General features: G+C 42.4%; 1 protein-coding gene across 3 annotated transcripts in view; it reads left to right on the forward strand.

The window, feature by feature from the left end:
- The first annotated feature begins 7,035 nt into the window (after window positions 1-7,035).
- The window catches only part of BLMH (bleomycin hydrolase), a 32,022-nt gene continuing 20,273 nt past the window's right edge, over window positions 7,036-18,784 (forward strand). Inside the window, exons 1-6 of one of the 3 annotated variants that reach the window (XR_004982750.2) lie at window positions 7,036-7,342; window positions 7,512-7,709; window positions 10,478-10,587; window positions 11,514-11,655; window positions 13,441-13,529; window positions 14,649-14,741. Coding sequence is in view for 2 of the 3 variants with exons in the window: in XM_036408501.2 (XP_036264394.1) it covers window positions 7,330-7,342; window positions 7,512-7,709; window positions 10,478-10,587; window positions 11,514-11,655; window positions 13,441-13,529; window positions 14,649-14,741 (645 nt within the window). In the remaining variant the exon portion in view is untranslated. The remainder of the gene's footprint in view (window positions 7,343-7,511; window positions 7,710-10,477; window positions 10,588-11,513; window positions 11,656-13,440; window positions 13,530-14,648; window positions 14,742-18,784) is intronic. The other 2 variants (XM_036408501.2, XM_036408500.2) reach the window with 2 other exon arrangements.

An 18,784-nucleotide genomic window follows, 5' to 3' on the forward strand; every position in this document is an offset into this window, starting at 1 on the left:
GAGAATCATTGATTGGTTGCCTCCTACATGCCCCCTACTGGGGATTGAGCCTGCAACCCAGGCACATGCCCTTAACCGGAATCGAACCTGGGATCCTTCATTCTGCAGGCCAACACTCTAACCACTGAGCCAAACTGGCTAGGGCAACACACCAATTCTAGTGCAGTTAAATTTTATGCAAGGTATACAACATTCCTGAAACATTCACACAAAATTTAAAACATCCATAATTCAAGACTATTTAGTCAAAGTATTTAGGAAGAATACTTAGTGATAAATGTAATTTTATTGAAGAGAAGATATTATTTTACCAGCTAAAAATGGCTCCGCCATGTGGCAAAAGCATAAACAGTTTCTTATTCACTGAACTAGCAGCAGCTTTGAAAGTATGCAATTCCCGAAAATGCTAAACACTGTGAAGGCTTGGATTCTTTTTGCTTCCAATTTTATGCCTATGGTAGGGTGCTACTAATAGTTTATCATGAATGATTCAAATTTGCATAATTCAAATACTCACAAAACTTGACCAGACTTTCTCACTGTTCCTGAGTCATACTCAAGCCCAGTCATGCCTCTTTGACTGCATATCCTGTTCCCCGTCTGGCATGCTCTGTGAATTGCTAGCGCCTAGAATAGTGAATGGCAGCCATGTCATATCTAGAGATAGGAATAATAATCGCTGGTATAACAATGTCATTCTAGAACATTGTAAATATATATATTTCAAAACCCCAGACATAATTGACAATGAATGTCAAATATGCCGAAACTCTCACAATCTAAATCTGAAGTTCTATGAGTGGAGGGAGATAAGGACTGGGTTAAACCCACATGGATTGTAGGAATGGCAGGGAGGGTAGGCGAAGTCCGGAAGCTGCCCGTTTCCAGTACTCAGGTGGGTGTTTGCCACATTCTAGAGGAAAATGATAGTGAAGGGATATAAGCTTCTTTGGGCCCAGCAAGTCCCCGGATTCAGTATCTGAAAGCCTTAGTGGACTCAGCCCCTGCTGGCTTTGCTCATTCCAGAAAGACAGGAATTACAGGGTGAAGGGTGGGAGGAGAGTGAAAGGAGGGAAGTAGTTCTCCCAAATTCCACCTCAGTCACCTTACATCAGGGTCCTGAGGAAGTCAGGTAACCACAGACAATACATGTCAATGAGTTTAACAAGCTAGATATAAAGAAAATTATGTGGGGACTACTGACCTGTTTTCTCCAAAACCCCAGGGCCTGTTGTGGCCACCCAAGGAAGGAGTGGCCACTCTGAGGCCAACCTGATATTCTGAGGGGATCCTAACCTGTTTTATGTTGTTAGTGTTTTTTTGTTTTGTTTTGTTGTTTTTTTCCACTTTTGATGGAGAAATGACTATCATGAAGAAACAAAAACATTTTCAAGAGAAGACAACAACCCAGATTTGTATACAAAACTTCCTAATCTAAATATTGGCTCAAAAAAATTTAAGAACACTGCACAGGCCCAAATAATACGTTTAGGTGCTGAATTTGGCTCAGCAGGACACCAGCACGTGACCTGAAATGTACTATCCGGTCTGGTGAAATATCAAGAGGCCTTCTGACCAAAGCAAATCCCAAAGTTCATTGGGGCACCACTTAAATATGAGTATTTTTCATAAAATTACAGAATATTTGTGTTAGAGTCTAGTCCAAACTTCTACCCAACAGAAAAATCTGATCTTTTCCATTGAAGTGGAAGCAACTGGCCAACACCTGTGAAAGACGGGTGGAGAGCAAAGGAGGGAGGTCACAGGATGAAGAATTTGCCTTGAGACAGGCCCTGTTTGCCTTCACTGGAGGCAGTCCCAGGGAAGCAGTAAGCAGAGGGCATATCTGCAACCACAGAGGAGGCCACTGCATAGGATTTATGAATATTTCCTTTTCTTTGTTTTTCCTTTAAATTTTTTTTATTTGTTGGTTTTAGATAGAAAGAGAGGAAGGGAGAGAGAGAAGACAAAACAAAACATCGATTTGTTGTTCCACTTATTTATGCATTCATTGATTACTTTTTTTTAAAATATATTTTATTGATTTTGTACAGAGAGGAAGGGAGAGAGATAGCGAGTTAGAAACATCGACGAGAGAGTCATCGATCAGCTGCCTCTTGCACACCCCCTACTGGAGATGTGCCCACAACCAAGGTACATGCCCTTGACCGGAATCGAACCCGGGACCCTTCAGTCCCCAAGCCGACGCTCTATCCATTGAGCCAAACCGGTTTCGGCTCATTGATTACTTCTTGTATGTGCCCTGACCCAGGATCAAACTCACAACCGTGGCATATCAGGATGATGCTCTAACCAACTGAACTACCTGGCCAGGGCCAAGAGTTAGAAACATCGATGAGAGAGAAACATTGATCAGCTGCCTCCTGCACCCTCCTCCCCACTAGGGATGTGCCTGCAACCAACGTACATGCCCTTGACTGGAATCGAACCTGGGACCTTTCAGTCCGCAGACCGATGCTCTACCACTGAGCCAAACCGGTTTCGGCTGGTCATGTTTTAAAATTCTTGTTGCACATGGGTTGAAAATCGCTGAGCTAGAGGGATAGATCCTAAGAATTCTATTTTTGGGAAAATGTCTTCCTAGGTGGGTCATTTGGGGTGGATCTTCTAGGAAACCAGTTTGGTGAGTTCTTTTTTCCTCCACCTCCTCCCTGTGCAGACCTGGGGTTGAACGCATGGGTGTGAGTTGCTGGGAGGCAGCTGGTGCTAAAGGTACCACCCTCACCATGAGGGCAGAGCAGGAGAACTGGCAAGGTGATGGTGATAGGATCTCTGGTGATGGGGTGAGGAAATGGAGTCATTGTCAGGTAAAGGGCGGCAGTAGCTGTAAAACTGATCTCCACCTTCCCCTGTGATTCCATCCCTCTCACCTGCCCTGGTTTCTGCTTTTCATCCTCTAAGCCAAATCCGTCCCGCCAGGCCTTGCAATGTGACCCGCACCGCGCTGTCATCACTGCACTCCGCTGCGTTTCCATCACAATGACAGTTTATGACTGTTCAGTAAACCATTCGGCCCGCAATTTAGGCTGGATTTTAGATTTTGGCCCCTTCTCTGATTGAGTTCGACACCCCTACTGAGTCTAAGTCCTACTGTTTCCCAAAGTGTGGTACGCGTACCCCCAGGGATATGGGAAGAGTTTGGTGGGGGTACGCGTTGCACCGCAGTTTGGTGGGGATATGCACTGCACCGTGCTTAGCTGCGCCTAATTCTACGTTCTCATGAGTACGAGGGGTACTCAGCGTTACGAAAATTATAGAAGGGGTACACATATGTCAAAAGTTTGGGAAACACTGCCTAGGACCTAGAATAGGTCGTGACCCACAGGTTGAGAACCGCTGCTGTAGAGCCTAAGACCACAGATATTTACATTACGATTCATAACAGTAGCAAAATTACAGTTATGACATATCAACGAAAATAATTTTATGGTTGGGGGTCACCACAACATGAGGAACTGTATTAAAGGGTTTCGGCATTAGGAAGGTTGAGAACCGCTGCCCTAGGTAGACACAAGTTTTCTTCTTCTCCCAAAAGGGTTTCCCCGTTACTCCTTCCCTCTCAACTCACTGTCATGTGACTTCTGCCCTCCCTGCCCTCCCCTGAAGCTGCCCCCATCTAAAGTCACGCTCACCCAGTCTGCCAACCTCAGTCTTACTTTCTGACGCTTTCAGTCCCATTCCTCATCTTCTCCTTGCCTTCCTGAGATTCCAGGACATCATTCCCCACACCAGGTGGGCCCAGTCTTTAAATGTTAACTGTTTCCAGCCTGGCCAGTGTTGTTCAGTGGTTGAACATCATTCTATACACCAGGAGGTCACTGGTTGGATTTCCAGTCAGGCTGCTGTTTCGGATATCCAATTTTTTTTGGGGGGGTGAGGGGGCATGCAGGAGGATGTTTCTCATTGATGTTTCTAGCTCCCTCTCCCTGAAATCAATAAAAACATTTTTTAAAAAATGTTACTGTTTCCAGAATGAATGCTACTCCCAGACAGCATGTTTGTAAGAAGTAGTAAAAGACACACCATAACAGGAGCCAGGGGGCATCCTCCAGAGCTTGACCTGGGTTTCAGGCTCCATTCACCCCACTCAGCCTGGCACACTGGTGCATGAGCACCCTGCACCGCCTCATGCTGCCACCCAGGGTGCTATGCTTGGTCCTCATCTCTTTTTTGCTTGACTCTCCTTTCCTCTGCAAATTTGCTGCTTTTGTTATACCAAGACCTTTGTGTACCACTTAATCCCTAGACATCTTTTTCCTTTCTCCGTTTTGTTGTTAATCCTCACCTGAGGATATCTTTTCCATTGATTTTTTCAGAGAGAGTGGAAGGATGGGGGGATGTGGAAAGAGAGAGGTGAGAGCAAGAGAGAGAGAGAGCAACATCAATGTAAGAGAGACACATCATTGGTTGCCTCCCCCATATGCCCCAACCAGGGCTAGGGATCAAACATGCAATCCAGGTATGTGTCCTTGACTGGGAATAGGACCCACAAGTCTCTGGGTCTGCAGGCCAACGCTCTAACCACTGAGCTCGCTGTCCAGGGCTCTAGACATCTTTAACTCGGCCTTCTGGACTTCTCTTCCTGGGTGTCCTGTGAGAACACCAGGCTTGCTAAGGCCCAAACTGAATTCATTCCTGCTCATTCACATACCCCCTATCATGTCTATCCTCTCTTGGTGGATGATATCACCATCCATCCTCATATTCAACCGAAAACTTCCAGGTTACCGGTGCCTCTTCCCTTTCCACGGATTAAGGCTTTTGTCATCTCCCAAAGGGGCTTCTAGAACGCCCTTCTCTCTAGTTGCCCTCCCTCTCAAATCTCTCCCCTCCAAACCAGCCTTCCACTGCCATTAGGTTTCTTTCATAGAACTAAGCATATTCTCTTTTGTTTAAAAACTTATTTTGGCTTCTCATTGACCACAGACTGAAGTCCAGGTGCTCAGGCATAGCATATAAAACCCTTCATATCCTGACCCAAACCTACCTTTCTAGTCCTACACCTTACCGCTGCTCTCAGCACCTTCCTTGCTCTTAACCACATCAAACTCTGATTCAGTTTCCAGAGCGTGATTTCACCGTGTGCTCTAATTCTTCTGTGCCTTTGCTGGCGCCTTACACACCTTTCTTCTGTTGTTTGCCTGGTAAAGGCCCATCCACTCTTTAAGATTATGCTCACTTGTCTTTTTTTGTTTGTTTGTTTGTTTGTTTGTTTTAAGGCACCTCTGATCCTCATTAACAGCTCTCCTTACTGTATCTATAGCACTACAGGTATGCTAGTATTGGGTGTCTAAAGTTATTCTGCATCTTTCCCATTGCATTGTGAGTTTCTTAAAGGCAAGATGAAGCTTTGGTAGTCTCCCTTTCATCAGCAGCTTGCCCAGTGTCTGGTATGTCGCAGATATTGAATAAAAATGCTACGAACTGAATTGGGCAAAATGCTTGAACATCATTTTGTGAAACGACCGATGATTTCTTTCAGCATAATTTCCAGCCTGTTCCTTTCCTTCAGGCATGGGAGGGATCTCAGAATAAGACAGCTAATTGGCCCTGTTGGAGATAGTTGCTATGGACACATCCCCAAGCATTAGCTAGGTCTCTCTAGGGATATGGGGGCTGTGATTTCTCAGATGACTGACTGATGTCTGAGTGTGGATTTTTCCATATATGAAAGTTCCTTAGAACCAGAGATGATTTCCAAAGTAGGACCTAGATTCTAGGTTCCACAGAAGACTCTCACTGTCCTGAGAAGAGACGGGGTTTTCAATGATAAGGAAGATGTATTTGTTTATCACCTGTGGGTCCCATCCCCTCATCTCGCTAAGGGTCGAGATTTCAGAGCACAAGAACAATACCTAAGGACTTCACCATGGCCAAGCCTGGGGAAACAGCTGCCTTATTTGGGGGTGGGGGGCTGGGCGGGGGCTCATTTGCAGGTTTTGGACAGCACCTGACCAAACAGCATAGATGCTGAAGCCGGACTTCTGTTACTCCCTTTGGTTAAACCACACAGTACACGCTGGTCTCGGGAGGAGACACGAACTCCATGAAGCCAGAACGAACAGCTCTTTTCAAATGAGCAGGTGCCTCTTTGCAGAACCGCGGTAGCAGCTTCTGAGAGGGTGGGAGAGAGCAACTTCTCCTCAATACAAGCACTGGGTTCTGACTAGAATGCGAGCAACACATTGCATTGAAAATGCAGTGAGTGATGGGTCAGCAAAGGACGCTCTACACAGAGCCAGCCTTCTGGCTCCAGCCGGGTTGCTGAGCATCCTCCATAAGCCAAGGTTGTGGATCCCCAGCATTGGATTTGGGGTCAGGGCACATACTAGTCCAAGAAGCATCCAATGAATGCACAACGAAGTGGGACAACAAATCGAAGTTTCTCTCTCTCCCTCTCTCTCTAACATTAACCAATAAACAAAAATTGAAAGAATACCCTGTTCAGCCGAGTTGGCCCTGTTGGAGATAGTTGCTATGGTCACATCCCCAAACATTAGCTTGTGGATGGCTCAGTGGATAGAGCGTCGTCTGTGAACTGAAGGGCCCCAGGTTGGATTCTGACCAAGGGCATATACCTTGGTTGCGGGCACATCCCCAGTAGGGGGTGTGCAGGAGGCGGCTGATTGATGTTTCTCTCTCAACGACGTTTCTATCTCTTTCCCTTCCTCTCTGTGGAAAATCAATAAAAATATATTTTAAAAAAATACTCTGTTCAAAAGAGCCTTCGGGTACCTCGTTCTTGTGTGTGGCTAGCCGACCGGTCCTATGCCCTGTGCTTAGCGTGCGGGCCCGGCGCCGCCCCTGCAGGCTCTGCAAAGGCTGCACGGAGTCCCTTCCTCAGGGCGAGCACGGGCTGCGGGCCGGTTCCCCCGGGCGCCCCGGAGGCCTGGGGGAGGGGCATGCAGGAGGATGTCCAGCGGGCGGAGGATGAGGACAGTGGGGGGGCGGGAAGGGGAAGGCTGGGGCGGGCCCGGCCTCGGAGCCTCCCGGGGACACGGCCGCCCCGCGAGCGTCAGCCGCCGCCGCCCCCGCAGCCCGCCCCGGAGCCCGGCCTCCCGCTGACTCAGCAACGCGAGGGCGGGAGGTTTGTCCCTCCGCGGACCCCGTTTCTCCCGGGCCCCAGCCCGCCGCCGCCGCCGCCGAGCCCATTTCCTCTTTCCGGCGCCCGGGTGCGAGGGCAGGTCGGGACTCCGAGGCAGCGATCGCGATCGCCGTGCAGCCCGGGCGCTCGCCTGAGGACCCCAGACCCACCGTTCCCGGCCTGAGGACCCCAGACCCACCGTTCCCGGCAGGCAGCGCGGCGCCATGAGCAGCGCGGGTGAGGCGCCAGCTCCCCCCGCGCCGCCGGGTCCCGGGGGAGGCCGGCGGCGGGAAGGGCTGGGGCTGGGGCTGGGGCTGGGATCGGGAGAGCCAGGGTGCGGGGGAGTCCCAGATCCACTCTCCTCGGCCCCTGTCTGCTGGTACAATCCCCACGGGTCTCCCCACAGGGCTGAATTCGGAGAAGGTAGCTGCCCTGATCCAGAAGCTGAACGCCGACCCCCAGTTCGTCCTGGCCCAGAATGTGGGCACCACCCACGACCTGCTGGACATCTGTCTGAGGAGGGCCACGGTCCAGGCGACCCAGCACGTGTTCCAGCACGCCGTGTCCCAGGAGGGCAAGCCAGTCACCAACCAGAAGGCCTCAGGTGGGCTCCGAAACTTCCCGCCCGCTCCCCCGGGCCTTCCTGACTGTCCCATCTGAATAAAAAAGGCTTAGCGGAGCAGAGGTTTGTACTGAAAGAAATGGTAGTCAAATGCTTGGAGAACAGGTTACAGGGAAAGGCAGGGTTCAAGTACTGGACTTGGTGGCTTGTTAGTGTATTGTGTTTGAGCACTGACATGGTGAGTCCATGGTCACCTGTTTGAATGGAATGCATAATGCTTTGCTGGTTAAAAGATTGCATACCCACATCCTGGAGACATATGCTCTTGGTACAAAACAGACCAAGCAAAAATGATCATTTCCTAGGGGACACCCCCAAATTGCCTTGAAGGCCCTAGGCACATGTATAAAATGGAAAAGGCAAAGGGTAGTCGCATCAACATGTCATCGCATGTTAGTTTTAAATGTGCTTCGTGGTCGCAACTTGAGCAAATGTTGGCCCAGATAAGATCAATAGGCCAGTTTGTACACACAGAGAAATACCCCGTTCTCATGTCTTACTGATCGAGACTTCTTGTTTTCCTGTCTACTGCCTGGCACTACTGTCAGAAAAACAGCTGCAGTGAAAGGAATCTAAGGGAGGAGGACAGTCTCACAGCAGAATTATACTAAAAGGACATTACTCTGGAATGGCCTCAATTTGTGCTAGTTTTAGATGCTTATAGAGATCAATGGATTGAATCACATTTTTAAAAGGCGAAAAATGTGAACACAGTATATTCCTGGATATTGTAGATACACCTCCTAAAGTAAAGGTTGCTTAAGTCAGAACAGGAAGTGGCAACATTGTAGAGTTGGTGATTATCCCCTTATAGGGCAAAGGAAGAGTGTGATTGTGTAGTTGAGGCATGGCGTGGAGTGTGCAGGGACAGCATCATGAATGGATTCAAAGCATTCCTGTGATCCAGACTTACTGGATGGAAGAAAAATGATGTGTTCTGATCGAAAGAGTGGACCTAATCGTGGCAAAGGCTCTGATGCAAGATGCATGTGGAGAATATTTTAATTCTCAATGGGAGAAGGATTATTGATTTATGTTAGAGTTACCTTCTATTGAAGCAGCCTATCTAATAAAGAGGGAATATGCTAATTGACCCTCACACCTTCACAAAGATCGCAATGTCCACAGGCAATGGGGGAATATGCTAGTTGACTGCCATGCCCTCAAAGATGGCAGCGCCCACAGCCACAAGATGGTGATGCCCAGTCCTCTCAGCCCCACCAAGGCGCCTGCCTCTGGAGTCCCCCAGTCCTCTTAGCCCTCTAGCCACCCAGGTCTGGCCTGAGGCTCAGGCAAGCCTCAGGTGGCGGCTGCCCAGCCGACACCCAAGATGCAGTCAAGCCTTGAACGGTGGCTGCCCAGGGCCAGCTGAGGCTTGCACTGCCGGCAGTAGCAGCAGTAAAGGTGTGATGGGGACATCACCTTCCCCTGATCGCCGGCTCACCTCCCGCCTCTGAGGGCTCCTGGACTGTGAGAGGGGGCAGGCCAGGCTGAAGGGTCCCCCATCCAGTGCATGCGTTTTCATGCATTGGACCTCTCGTATACTATTCAATAGATATTCCAGATTAAAGTGTTGGGTCTTTTAAAGTTTTTTTACCATGTATGGCCAAATTGCCTTCAGATATTCAGTATCTGTTTAGATTGCTATTCAGAGTATATAATAATGCTGTTTCCCCAAATTCTTGCCAATATTGGGCACTATAAATTAAAAAATAATGTTTCCCCACTTATTAGGTGTTTTATAATGAACTTAAAAGATTTTGTCACCCCTTATGTCGTTTTGGACATTAAATTATCTGTGATCTTTGCTCATGTTTCTCATTAGAAATCAGTATTTCTAATGTGATTTTCCTAATTGGTTTGTTATGGATTTTTTTAATTATTTATTTATTTATTTATTTATCTAAGGGAGTGTAGTTAATTATACAAAAATGTTTGGTAATGCATCGTGTTTGTAACTATGCATTTCTTCCTGTATTATTGGTTCAAAAATAGAAGTGCTGTGTAGTGTAATAGTTAATACTGATTTACCTAGTTGCTTGGAATGATTATGAAAGCAATTGCATTTTATTTATTTTTTTATATATTTTATTGATTTTTTTTACAGAGAGGAAGGGAGAGAGATAGCTAGAAACGTCGATGAGAGAGAAACATTGACCAGCTGCCTCTTGCACACCCCCTACTGGGGATGTGCCCACAACCCAGGTACATGCCCTTGACCGGAATCGAACCTGGGACCTTTCAGTCCGCAGACCGATGCTCTACCACTGAGCCAAACCGGTTTTGGCTGTTATGGATTTTTAAAAAATATATATTTATTTATTTTCCAGAGAGAGGAAGGAAGAAGGATAGAGAGCTAGAAACGTCGATGAGAGAAAAATATCGACCAGCTGCCTCCTGCACATCCCCCACTGGGGATGTGCTCGCAACCAATATACATGCACTTGACCGGAATCGAACCCGGGACCTTTCAGTCCACAGACCGATTCTCTATCCATTGAGCCAAACCAGTTTCGGCTGTTATGGATTCTTTATATGATATGTAAAGAGATTTTTTTATATATTAAGATTATTATGCTTTTGCATATATATAATGAAAAATAGTAATTATTACTGTTCTTGTTTGAATATTTCTGCTCTTTCTGATGTAGTCTTAAATTATTCAAGATCTTGTCATGAGTTCATTGTTGGGAAATACAATATAACCTATGTGAACACTCATAATTTCTTGGTTTGCTTTCTTGTTTCAGGGCGATGCTGGATCTTTTCGTGTCTGAACGTTATGAGACTTCCACTCATGAAAAAACTAAATATTGAAGAATTTGAGTTTAGTCAGTCTTACCTCTTTTTCTGGGACAAGGTATAGAACTGATCTTGCAAGATTCTTTTTGTTTCACTCTCAACCTTAATAGAGACTATCTCTTCATGTCTTGCTTTTCAAGTTGTAGTCCTACTTCCATTTATAGATGTGACACCATTTATTCTGATTTCCAAAGTATCAGAAGTTGACTATTTCAAAGGCAGAACTGCTTTTGGTTGGTAGGTGGCTACATTTTGCATTCTTTCTCTGGGTGGTACTTGACTGAAAACAGTAACCCCACCTGAAACAATTTTATTCAATATTTTAAATCTTTAAAAGGTATATTATGTAAATGCCCATTAGATGTTTATTGATTGAAGGCTCTAAATATCAGATTTTATTTAAAAATAAAGCATTGTCTTGTTTTGCCTAAAATGTGTAAACTCAGATATAAGAAGAAACTGTAAATATTTTTATGAGCCCAGATACTGATATTTAGTTACCTACTTTAGATTTAAAATATCTACTGTGTACACCTGAAACTAATACAATGTTCTGTCAATTATGCTTCAGTTAAAAAACAAAACAAAACAAAATCCCAACCTGAAACAAATGTCAATTATATAGGAGTGGGCAAGAATAGGTTTTATAATACTGATCTTGTGAGTACTATTGTAATAATCATAACCTGCATGTCTTTCCACACGAACAACTGTAAACCTACTTTTGCCAACCCCTCAATTAAAAACTACTGTTTTGGATCCACAGTAGTTCCAAAATTCCTACTACCCATGTTTCTCCGAAAATAAGACCTAGCACATGGAAAGATAAGACATCCTCTGAAAATGAGACCTAGCGCAACTTTGGGGGGAAAAATTAATATAAGACACTGTCTTATTTTCGGGGAAACAGGATATTCTGTTGACAATGCAAATAAAGGTATTCACTATCTTTCCCTTTAATTTAATCTAACTTCTCTACTCTAGGTTGAACGCTGTTACTTCTTCTTAAATTCGTTTGTGGACACGGCCCAGAAAGAAGAACCTGAGGATGGCAGGCTGGTGCAGTATTTGCTCTCGAATCCTGCAAATGATGGTGGACAATGGGATATGCTTGTCAATATTGTTGGTAAGAGCCTTTCTCTTAATGGAAATGACACACAGCATGATTAAGTAAGGTTCTGTAGTTAATCACAGAGCATTTCTTTGGTGGTTATGTACAGAATAGAATTGGTTTTCCAGAAGGGTGTATAGTTAGCTCTAAGAAACTTTTATCTCATGCTCACCTATAATGTAGCTTTTTTTAAAAAAAATAAATCCTCACCTGAGAATATGTTTTTATTGATTTTTTAGAGAGAAAGGGAGAGGGAGAGAAACATCGATTGGTTGCCTCTCATATTCACCTCAACCAACCAGGGATCAAACCAGAAACCTGGGTATGTGCCCTGGTCAGGAATTGAACCTGCAACCTTTTGGTGTATGAGATGATGCTCCAACCAACTGAACCACCTGGCCAGGAGTGGTGAGCTAGGTACTGTGAAGAATGGTTTGGAAAAGAAAAAGTTGTATTAACTAGCACTAACCTGTGAAAAAGCTTATCTCTGTTCATTGGTGTAATCAAGAAGCACAGTGAAACTGCAGCTCTTTGAAAATGCCCTTATTCTAAAAAGGGTTGTCTTGAGAAAACCTCATCATGCTGAGCACTTTACAAAGTACTTACATAAAAAGAGTAGAGTTAATTCTAAGATGGATGGTGATCAAATAACCTGTTTGATTCTATGAAGCATATGATTATTACATTTTCTGAATTAGACCAACATAATATGGCCTGATTTTTTTTTTTATTTTTTTTTGCATTTGCTCAGACTTTTTTTAAAAAATCAATCTTTATTGTTCATATTATTATAAAAGTTCCTCATTTTTCTTCCCCTCCACCAGGTTCCCACCCTCTGCCCTTTCCCCACCCCCCATTGTCCTCACCCATAGGTGCACAGTTTATGTTCAGTCTCTTCCCGCATCCACCACTCCCCTTTTCCCCCGAGAATTGTCAGCCCACTCCCCTCCCGTATCTCTTGATTCTATTATAACCAACAGTTCATATTGTTCATCGGGTTTTTTAATTTCCTTGGTGTTTTTCTTTTAAATTAATAAACTTTTATATTTTTAAGAATAAATTTTAAAATCTAATAATTTTAAACCTTGTTTTTTCTGCCCTGGGAACTGAGAAGCAAACTTGTTCACATGTAAACTTGCCCTTGGGCCATCAAACTTCGTAGCCATTCAAATGTAAATGAACACATTGTTTAAAGATAGCTGCTGGCTGGAATTGGATTACCTGTTCTGGGTGGGAAGGGCTTGTCCTCCCCTTTCTCCATTAAAATTAAGGTGTTAGCTTTAAAACCTCTTTTTGGCAAGAGACCTTAAACTTTCAGAACTTTAAATTTTTCAGGTAGCAAATCAATTACTTAGCATTTTCTCAAATCAATAATACCTCCAAGGTATACACTTCAAACAAAAGACACATCCAAATAGATCAACCAACCTCATCCAGACCCCACATAAGGCACTCACAGATCAACACCCCAGCGCTACAACAACTCAACACATCCAGATCTAAGCCTTCATCACTTGATTCAGCAGACCCTCAAGTTCCCCCAAAAGTTTCCAGCCATGTCTGAGAAGCAGCCCTGTGAGCTGTTCCAGCCCAGCTGCTCCAGGCCCAGCTGCTGCCGCTCTGGGCCTGGCTGCTGCTGCTCGGGGCCTGGCTGCACCCGACCCGGCCACTCCGGGTCCAGCTGCTCCCGGAATATGGCCTGATTTTTAAAGCAATGGCTATTTTTGGCCAGGCTTACTAATGTTGGAATGCTAGAGTATACTTTTACCTTACTGAACACTAAAATTTATTTTCTTTTAGAAAAATATGGTGTAGTTCCTAAGAAGTGCTACCCTGAATCTCATACAACAGAGGCAACCAGAAGGATGAATGACATTCTGAACCATAAGGTACAACATATAGGGCAGGTTGGGGTTGGATTACTTACCTTAAAGCTTCCAACTGATTTTCCAAGAGGATCTGTGGGCATTTCAGTGTACAGTTGATACACAAGTTGGCTAACCAGGATCTCTCAAAAGCAATGTAGGCACATATTAACTTTAAAAATAATTGAGATTAGGGTGTGTGTTTTTTTCTTCCACTTTTATTTCTATTGATCCTAATATTTTCTTTTGGGTACTTAGAAAAGGAAGTCCTGTTTTAGTTAATATGGACCAGAAGCACACTGGGCACTGTGCCTCTCACTTGACTCCAGTGGAGGTGGGCTGGACAGCTTTTTGTACCAGCAAAACAAAAAACTGAGACTTCCTTAAAGAATATGCTGAGTTCAAAGGGTACCCCAACCATATCAGCGTAGTTTATTCCTTCACTAAAGATTTGATGTAGTCGCTGAACTGCTTTTTATTGCTTCATTTATCTTAATAAGTCATTAAGTCTTCTCCACAGAACCCGTTTTCCAGGGAGGATTATAAATCCTACAGGGATGCCAGCCAGACATCTTTTTTGAGAACTGGGAGTTGCCAGAACTTGCTGTCCTACTCTATGAGACTAAATTGGATTTGGCATCCCTGGGAGAAAGCTTATATTTTAAAATAAACTGTAGATGTGTTTCCCCAATGTTAGAAGTAGATTATTTCCCACCCAGGAAACACTGGGGGTTCTTAATCCCCAGGCTAAGAAATCATCAATAGTATAGCTTTGGGTCCCATTTCAGATAACCGCAAAATCCTCTTTAGCATCGTGGTTAGATTTGGCTTACCTTAATCTTTGGCATCTCTAAAAAAATCAAAACTACAGTGGGGGCTGGCATAGTCATGGTCATAATGATTTGGCAGAGAAGTAGACAACCAGTAAAGTTTTCAGTAAAAATGATTTAATGACATAATCATTATACGTCTCCTGCTTTTTCTAAGGAAAGTAGACTGGTTGGGGAAAAACATTTGCTTTTATGAACTTTGCCCTGGGTCTTGGCTGAGATATTCTTCAAAATAGAACTAGCATTGGTCTGTTAGGTTCATTTACAGTTGAATTTGGTAAATATTGTGGTGATGAGTAACTTTCTGTTATAGATGAGAGAATTCTGTATACGACTACGGAACCTCGTACATAGTGGAGCCACCAAAGAAGAAATCTCAACCACACAAGATGCCATGATGGAGGAGGTAATGACCATTATTTGGGTGTTTTGTGACCCTTCTAAAGAACACTCAGAATATTCCCATCTCTTAAACTGAATAGGAAGTATAGTCATTGCAATAAATGTTGAATTGAATTGAAATTTACTTATTTCACAGCTGGAAAAACTGAAGTAAAGACTTTGCATTTTAGTGTGGGACTTGTACGTACTTCCATCTTCTAATTATCAGCTTAGCAATCTATATAATTCATTATTTTATTCATTTAATATTGAATACCTTCTCTGAGTCTGGCACAAGGAATACAAAGATGAGAAAGATAATCTCTACTCTCAAGGAGCTCGATCTCTTGAGAAAAAGAAACACATGGATAATTATAAATCCTATGCTAGAGACCATTCTAAACAAAAGAAATATCGTGAACAAAAGTGGAATTCTCCTAGAATAGTGTAGCTGAAACATAAATTTTGTAAGTGTGATTGGTAGCAAATTAAGCTAGAAGGGCAGAGCTGTGAGGGATCTTAGGAGTACAAGAACTTATGGCTTTATTCTATAGGAATAAAGATGAGAATAATATATATATGTATAATAATATATTGATGGTTATATTAGAAAACATTAGGAAAACCTAAAAAGCATTAAACAAATATAAGGTGGTAATATTTATTATCAAAGCAGTTAAGAATATTATTTAAGACTTAGCCAGTGTGGCTCAGTTGATTATATGTCCTGTATACCGAAAGGGCATATGGTAGGTAACTATCGTGAACATCAATGTTTCTCTCTCTATCTCCCTTCTTATCTCTCTAACAAATACCCTTGGGTGAGGATTAAAAAAAAAAGGAGAATGTTACTTAATACCTTCCACAATCCAGATGCATATGCATAAACCTGAAATTGCTTTGAGAAAAACATCATTTCCTTTTTCCATCTAGTGGACCCATTATTAGGAATTGCTCAACTAACAATTTTCTTTTACTGCAGTGGACAACACTGATGTTTTCCTTTGAATTTTAGAAAGGAAGTATAGTGTATTTGAAAACATGGTCTGGAGTCAGACTGTCTGAGTTCTGATCTCATTATTTAACAGCCTTGTGACCTGAGTCAGCTCCCAACTGTCAGTTTATTCAAATGCATAGCCTATCCTTAATTGTTTCTTATGTATTTGTTGAATGAATGAATGCAGAGATTTCATCTTGCCAAATACATTTAAATTATCTAATACTTAACTTTTTACTTCTTAAATGTTCTTATTTAAGAGAGGCATCTGGATGTAGTAGAAAAAAATAATTAGGTGGGCATGGGTTTCAATTCTAGTTCTATCACTTATAGTTCTGTGATTTTGGGTAAGATTCTTAATCTGTCTACGGTTCAGTTTGGGACTTAAAATATATTCTTCATTGAATTTTTGTGGGAATCAAATAAGAAATTATGTATAAGGATGCAAGCATAATGCCTGACACATAGCAGTTGTTCAATAAATGTTAGTTCTCTGTCCTTGCTTGGATTGATTTCCCTTGTTGAGGCCATAACTCTGCATATTTTGCTTTCATTCATGATTATAGTAAGATGATGGGGTCTGATAAGGATGAAGTTTCTATAAACAGTTATAGAAAAGGACCCAGACAATACTTGTTGCAGATCATAAGCATCCTGTTGCCTTTTGATGTTTATTTTAATGATCTTTTAAAGGATATATCTAAGGTCTACTCCTGATCATGGGATTGACTGATAAGAATAAGGGCAGATATGTTTCACATATCTTTCTTACTCCACTCCTACCTTGGAAAAATAGTAAGATCTTACCATACCAGATCCTGAGTATAGATACTTTTAGGATTATTTACTTAATGATTCTGCCTAAACTGTTGACTACAGAATTCTGTATGGTAGATTTTTTAGATTTTACAGTCTTCAAATGACTCCTCTTTATTGAACATGACTCTTTGGTAATGAGGGGTGTAGCTATGATTTTAAAGCCACTGATTAGTACTTATGATATGCTTAGCTTTGTAGGCATATCAAAATGATGATTAACAGTCATGAAGCCTGGAAAGCTTTGAATGAAAAGGGTTTCTGCTTAAGGCATTCTTTCTGAGGGATGACAAGTATAGGTTGCTTGGTGAGATGACAGATAAGTCAGATTTGTTTTGGAAACATGTTGTCACCTCTATTGCAGTGTTTTCTCAGTGCATCTACTCTTTCTTAGCCTCCAGATCCCCTTAGGATTATTAATGTATTATCTACAAAAACTCTGTTCAAAAACAAAACATAAAACAAAGACTAGAAAGAATATCTGTCAGTGCCATGAAAAGAGACAAGAAGCCATTATTATTTGCTTAGGAAATTCTATAGCAGTGGCTCTCAGATCTTAACAATATTATATAGTTGTAGACTTACTCTAGACCTACAAAAGTTATTTCCCTGAGAAAATCCTAGTTATCTATATTTTTACTTTTTATTTTAAAGACATCTGATTAAAAATTTTTTTAATATAAAAAGGTATACAGCCCTAGTCGGTTTGGTCCAGTGGATAGAGCGTCAGCCTACAGACCAAATGGTCCCAGGTTCGATTCCAGTCAAGGGCATGTACCTCCGTTGCACGCTTCTCCCTGGCCGAGGCAGTGTTTGGGGTCAGGGCTCTTGAAGGATGCAACCGATTGATGTGTTTCTTTCACATCGATGTTTCTATCTGTCTTTCTCTCTCTCTTCCATTCTAAAAAAATCAATGGGAAAATATCCTCAAGTGAATAATCAGTTTCCCATACTGTTCTCCATCCTTCAAGTTCCCGCACACCCCAAATTGATTTTTTTGGTTTGTTATTATATTTATCCTTCCAGAGAAAGTTTTTTCAAAGGTTACCATGAAGAGGAGGAGGATTGCCTTTAAAGTGCCTGATCCCAAGGCACAGGCCAGTTGGAATGGGGTTTCAAGCAAATGGACAGTCATTGAGCTCAGGAAAAAAGAATGATCTAGCAACGTAATAATGATGATAATGCAGATAGCTGAAGCCTTGGAAGTGGTTGATTCCCCTGAGGGAGAATAGAAGGATAGAACAAGTCTGAACAAAGAATTCTGGAACATACATATTTTTTTAAAAACATCTCTTCCTATAAAAACAAGTGCCAGAACTATGTTCTGATGTAGGTACTGGTCATCAGTGTCAGGTGCTGCAGAGAGGTCCATAAGTCTGAAGACTGAGAAAAGGCTGCTGGATTTCCTGAAACGGCTGTTTGTAGAATAGTGTCAGTGGAATGGAGAAGGGAAGGAGCTAGATGGAGAGGAGGGCGTCATGTCAAGAAATGGAAGATAGTTTTGAGAAGGTTGACAGTGGAGAGAAGGAAAAAATTGATACTGATTAATTTCACAAGTGTTTATTGAGTACTAAGTGTTAAGCATTTATAGATGACATATTATATATAACATAAAAAGCCTTAACAACTCAATTGGAAAACTGAAAACGAATAAATGAATTCAGTAAAGTTGCAGGATACAAAATCAATGTACAAAAATCTGTTGCATTTCTATATGCTATTAATAAACTATCAGAAAGAGAAATTAAGTAAACAATACCATTTACAATTGTATCAAAGAGAATAAAATACCTAAGAATAAATAACCAAGGAAATGAAAGATCTGTTTATTGAAAACACAAGATGTTAATGAAAGACATTGAAGAAGACACAAATAAATAGAAAGATATTTCATGCTCATGGATTGGAAAAATTAATACTGTTGAAATGTCTATATTGTCCAAAGTAATATACAGATTCAGTAAAATTCCTATAAAAATTCCAATTGCATTTTTCACAGAAATAGAACAAACTTCTAAAATTTATATGGAACCATAAAAGACCCTGAATAGGCAAAACCAATCCTGAAAAGGAAGAAAGCTGGAGGCATTACCCTCCCTGATTTCAAACTTGGGTACAGGGTTTAAAGGGGACCATTTACTGAACAACTACTATGCCGCACTACAATCTCTGAACACTACATTTCTTATTCCTCTAAGTCAGTGTTTCCTAAACTTTTGACATACGTGTGCCCCTTCTATAATTTTCATAACACT

This window comes from Pipistrellus kuhlii, unplaced genomic scaffold (assembly GCF_014108245.1).
Source record: "Pipistrellus kuhlii isolate mPipKuh1 unplaced genomic scaffold, mPipKuh1.p scaffold_m20_p_39, whole genome shotgun sequence".
In the NCBI taxonomy this organism is placed as follows: domain Eukaryota; kingdom Metazoa; phylum Chordata; class Mammalia; order Chiroptera; family Vespertilionidae; genus Pipistrellus; species Pipistrellus kuhlii.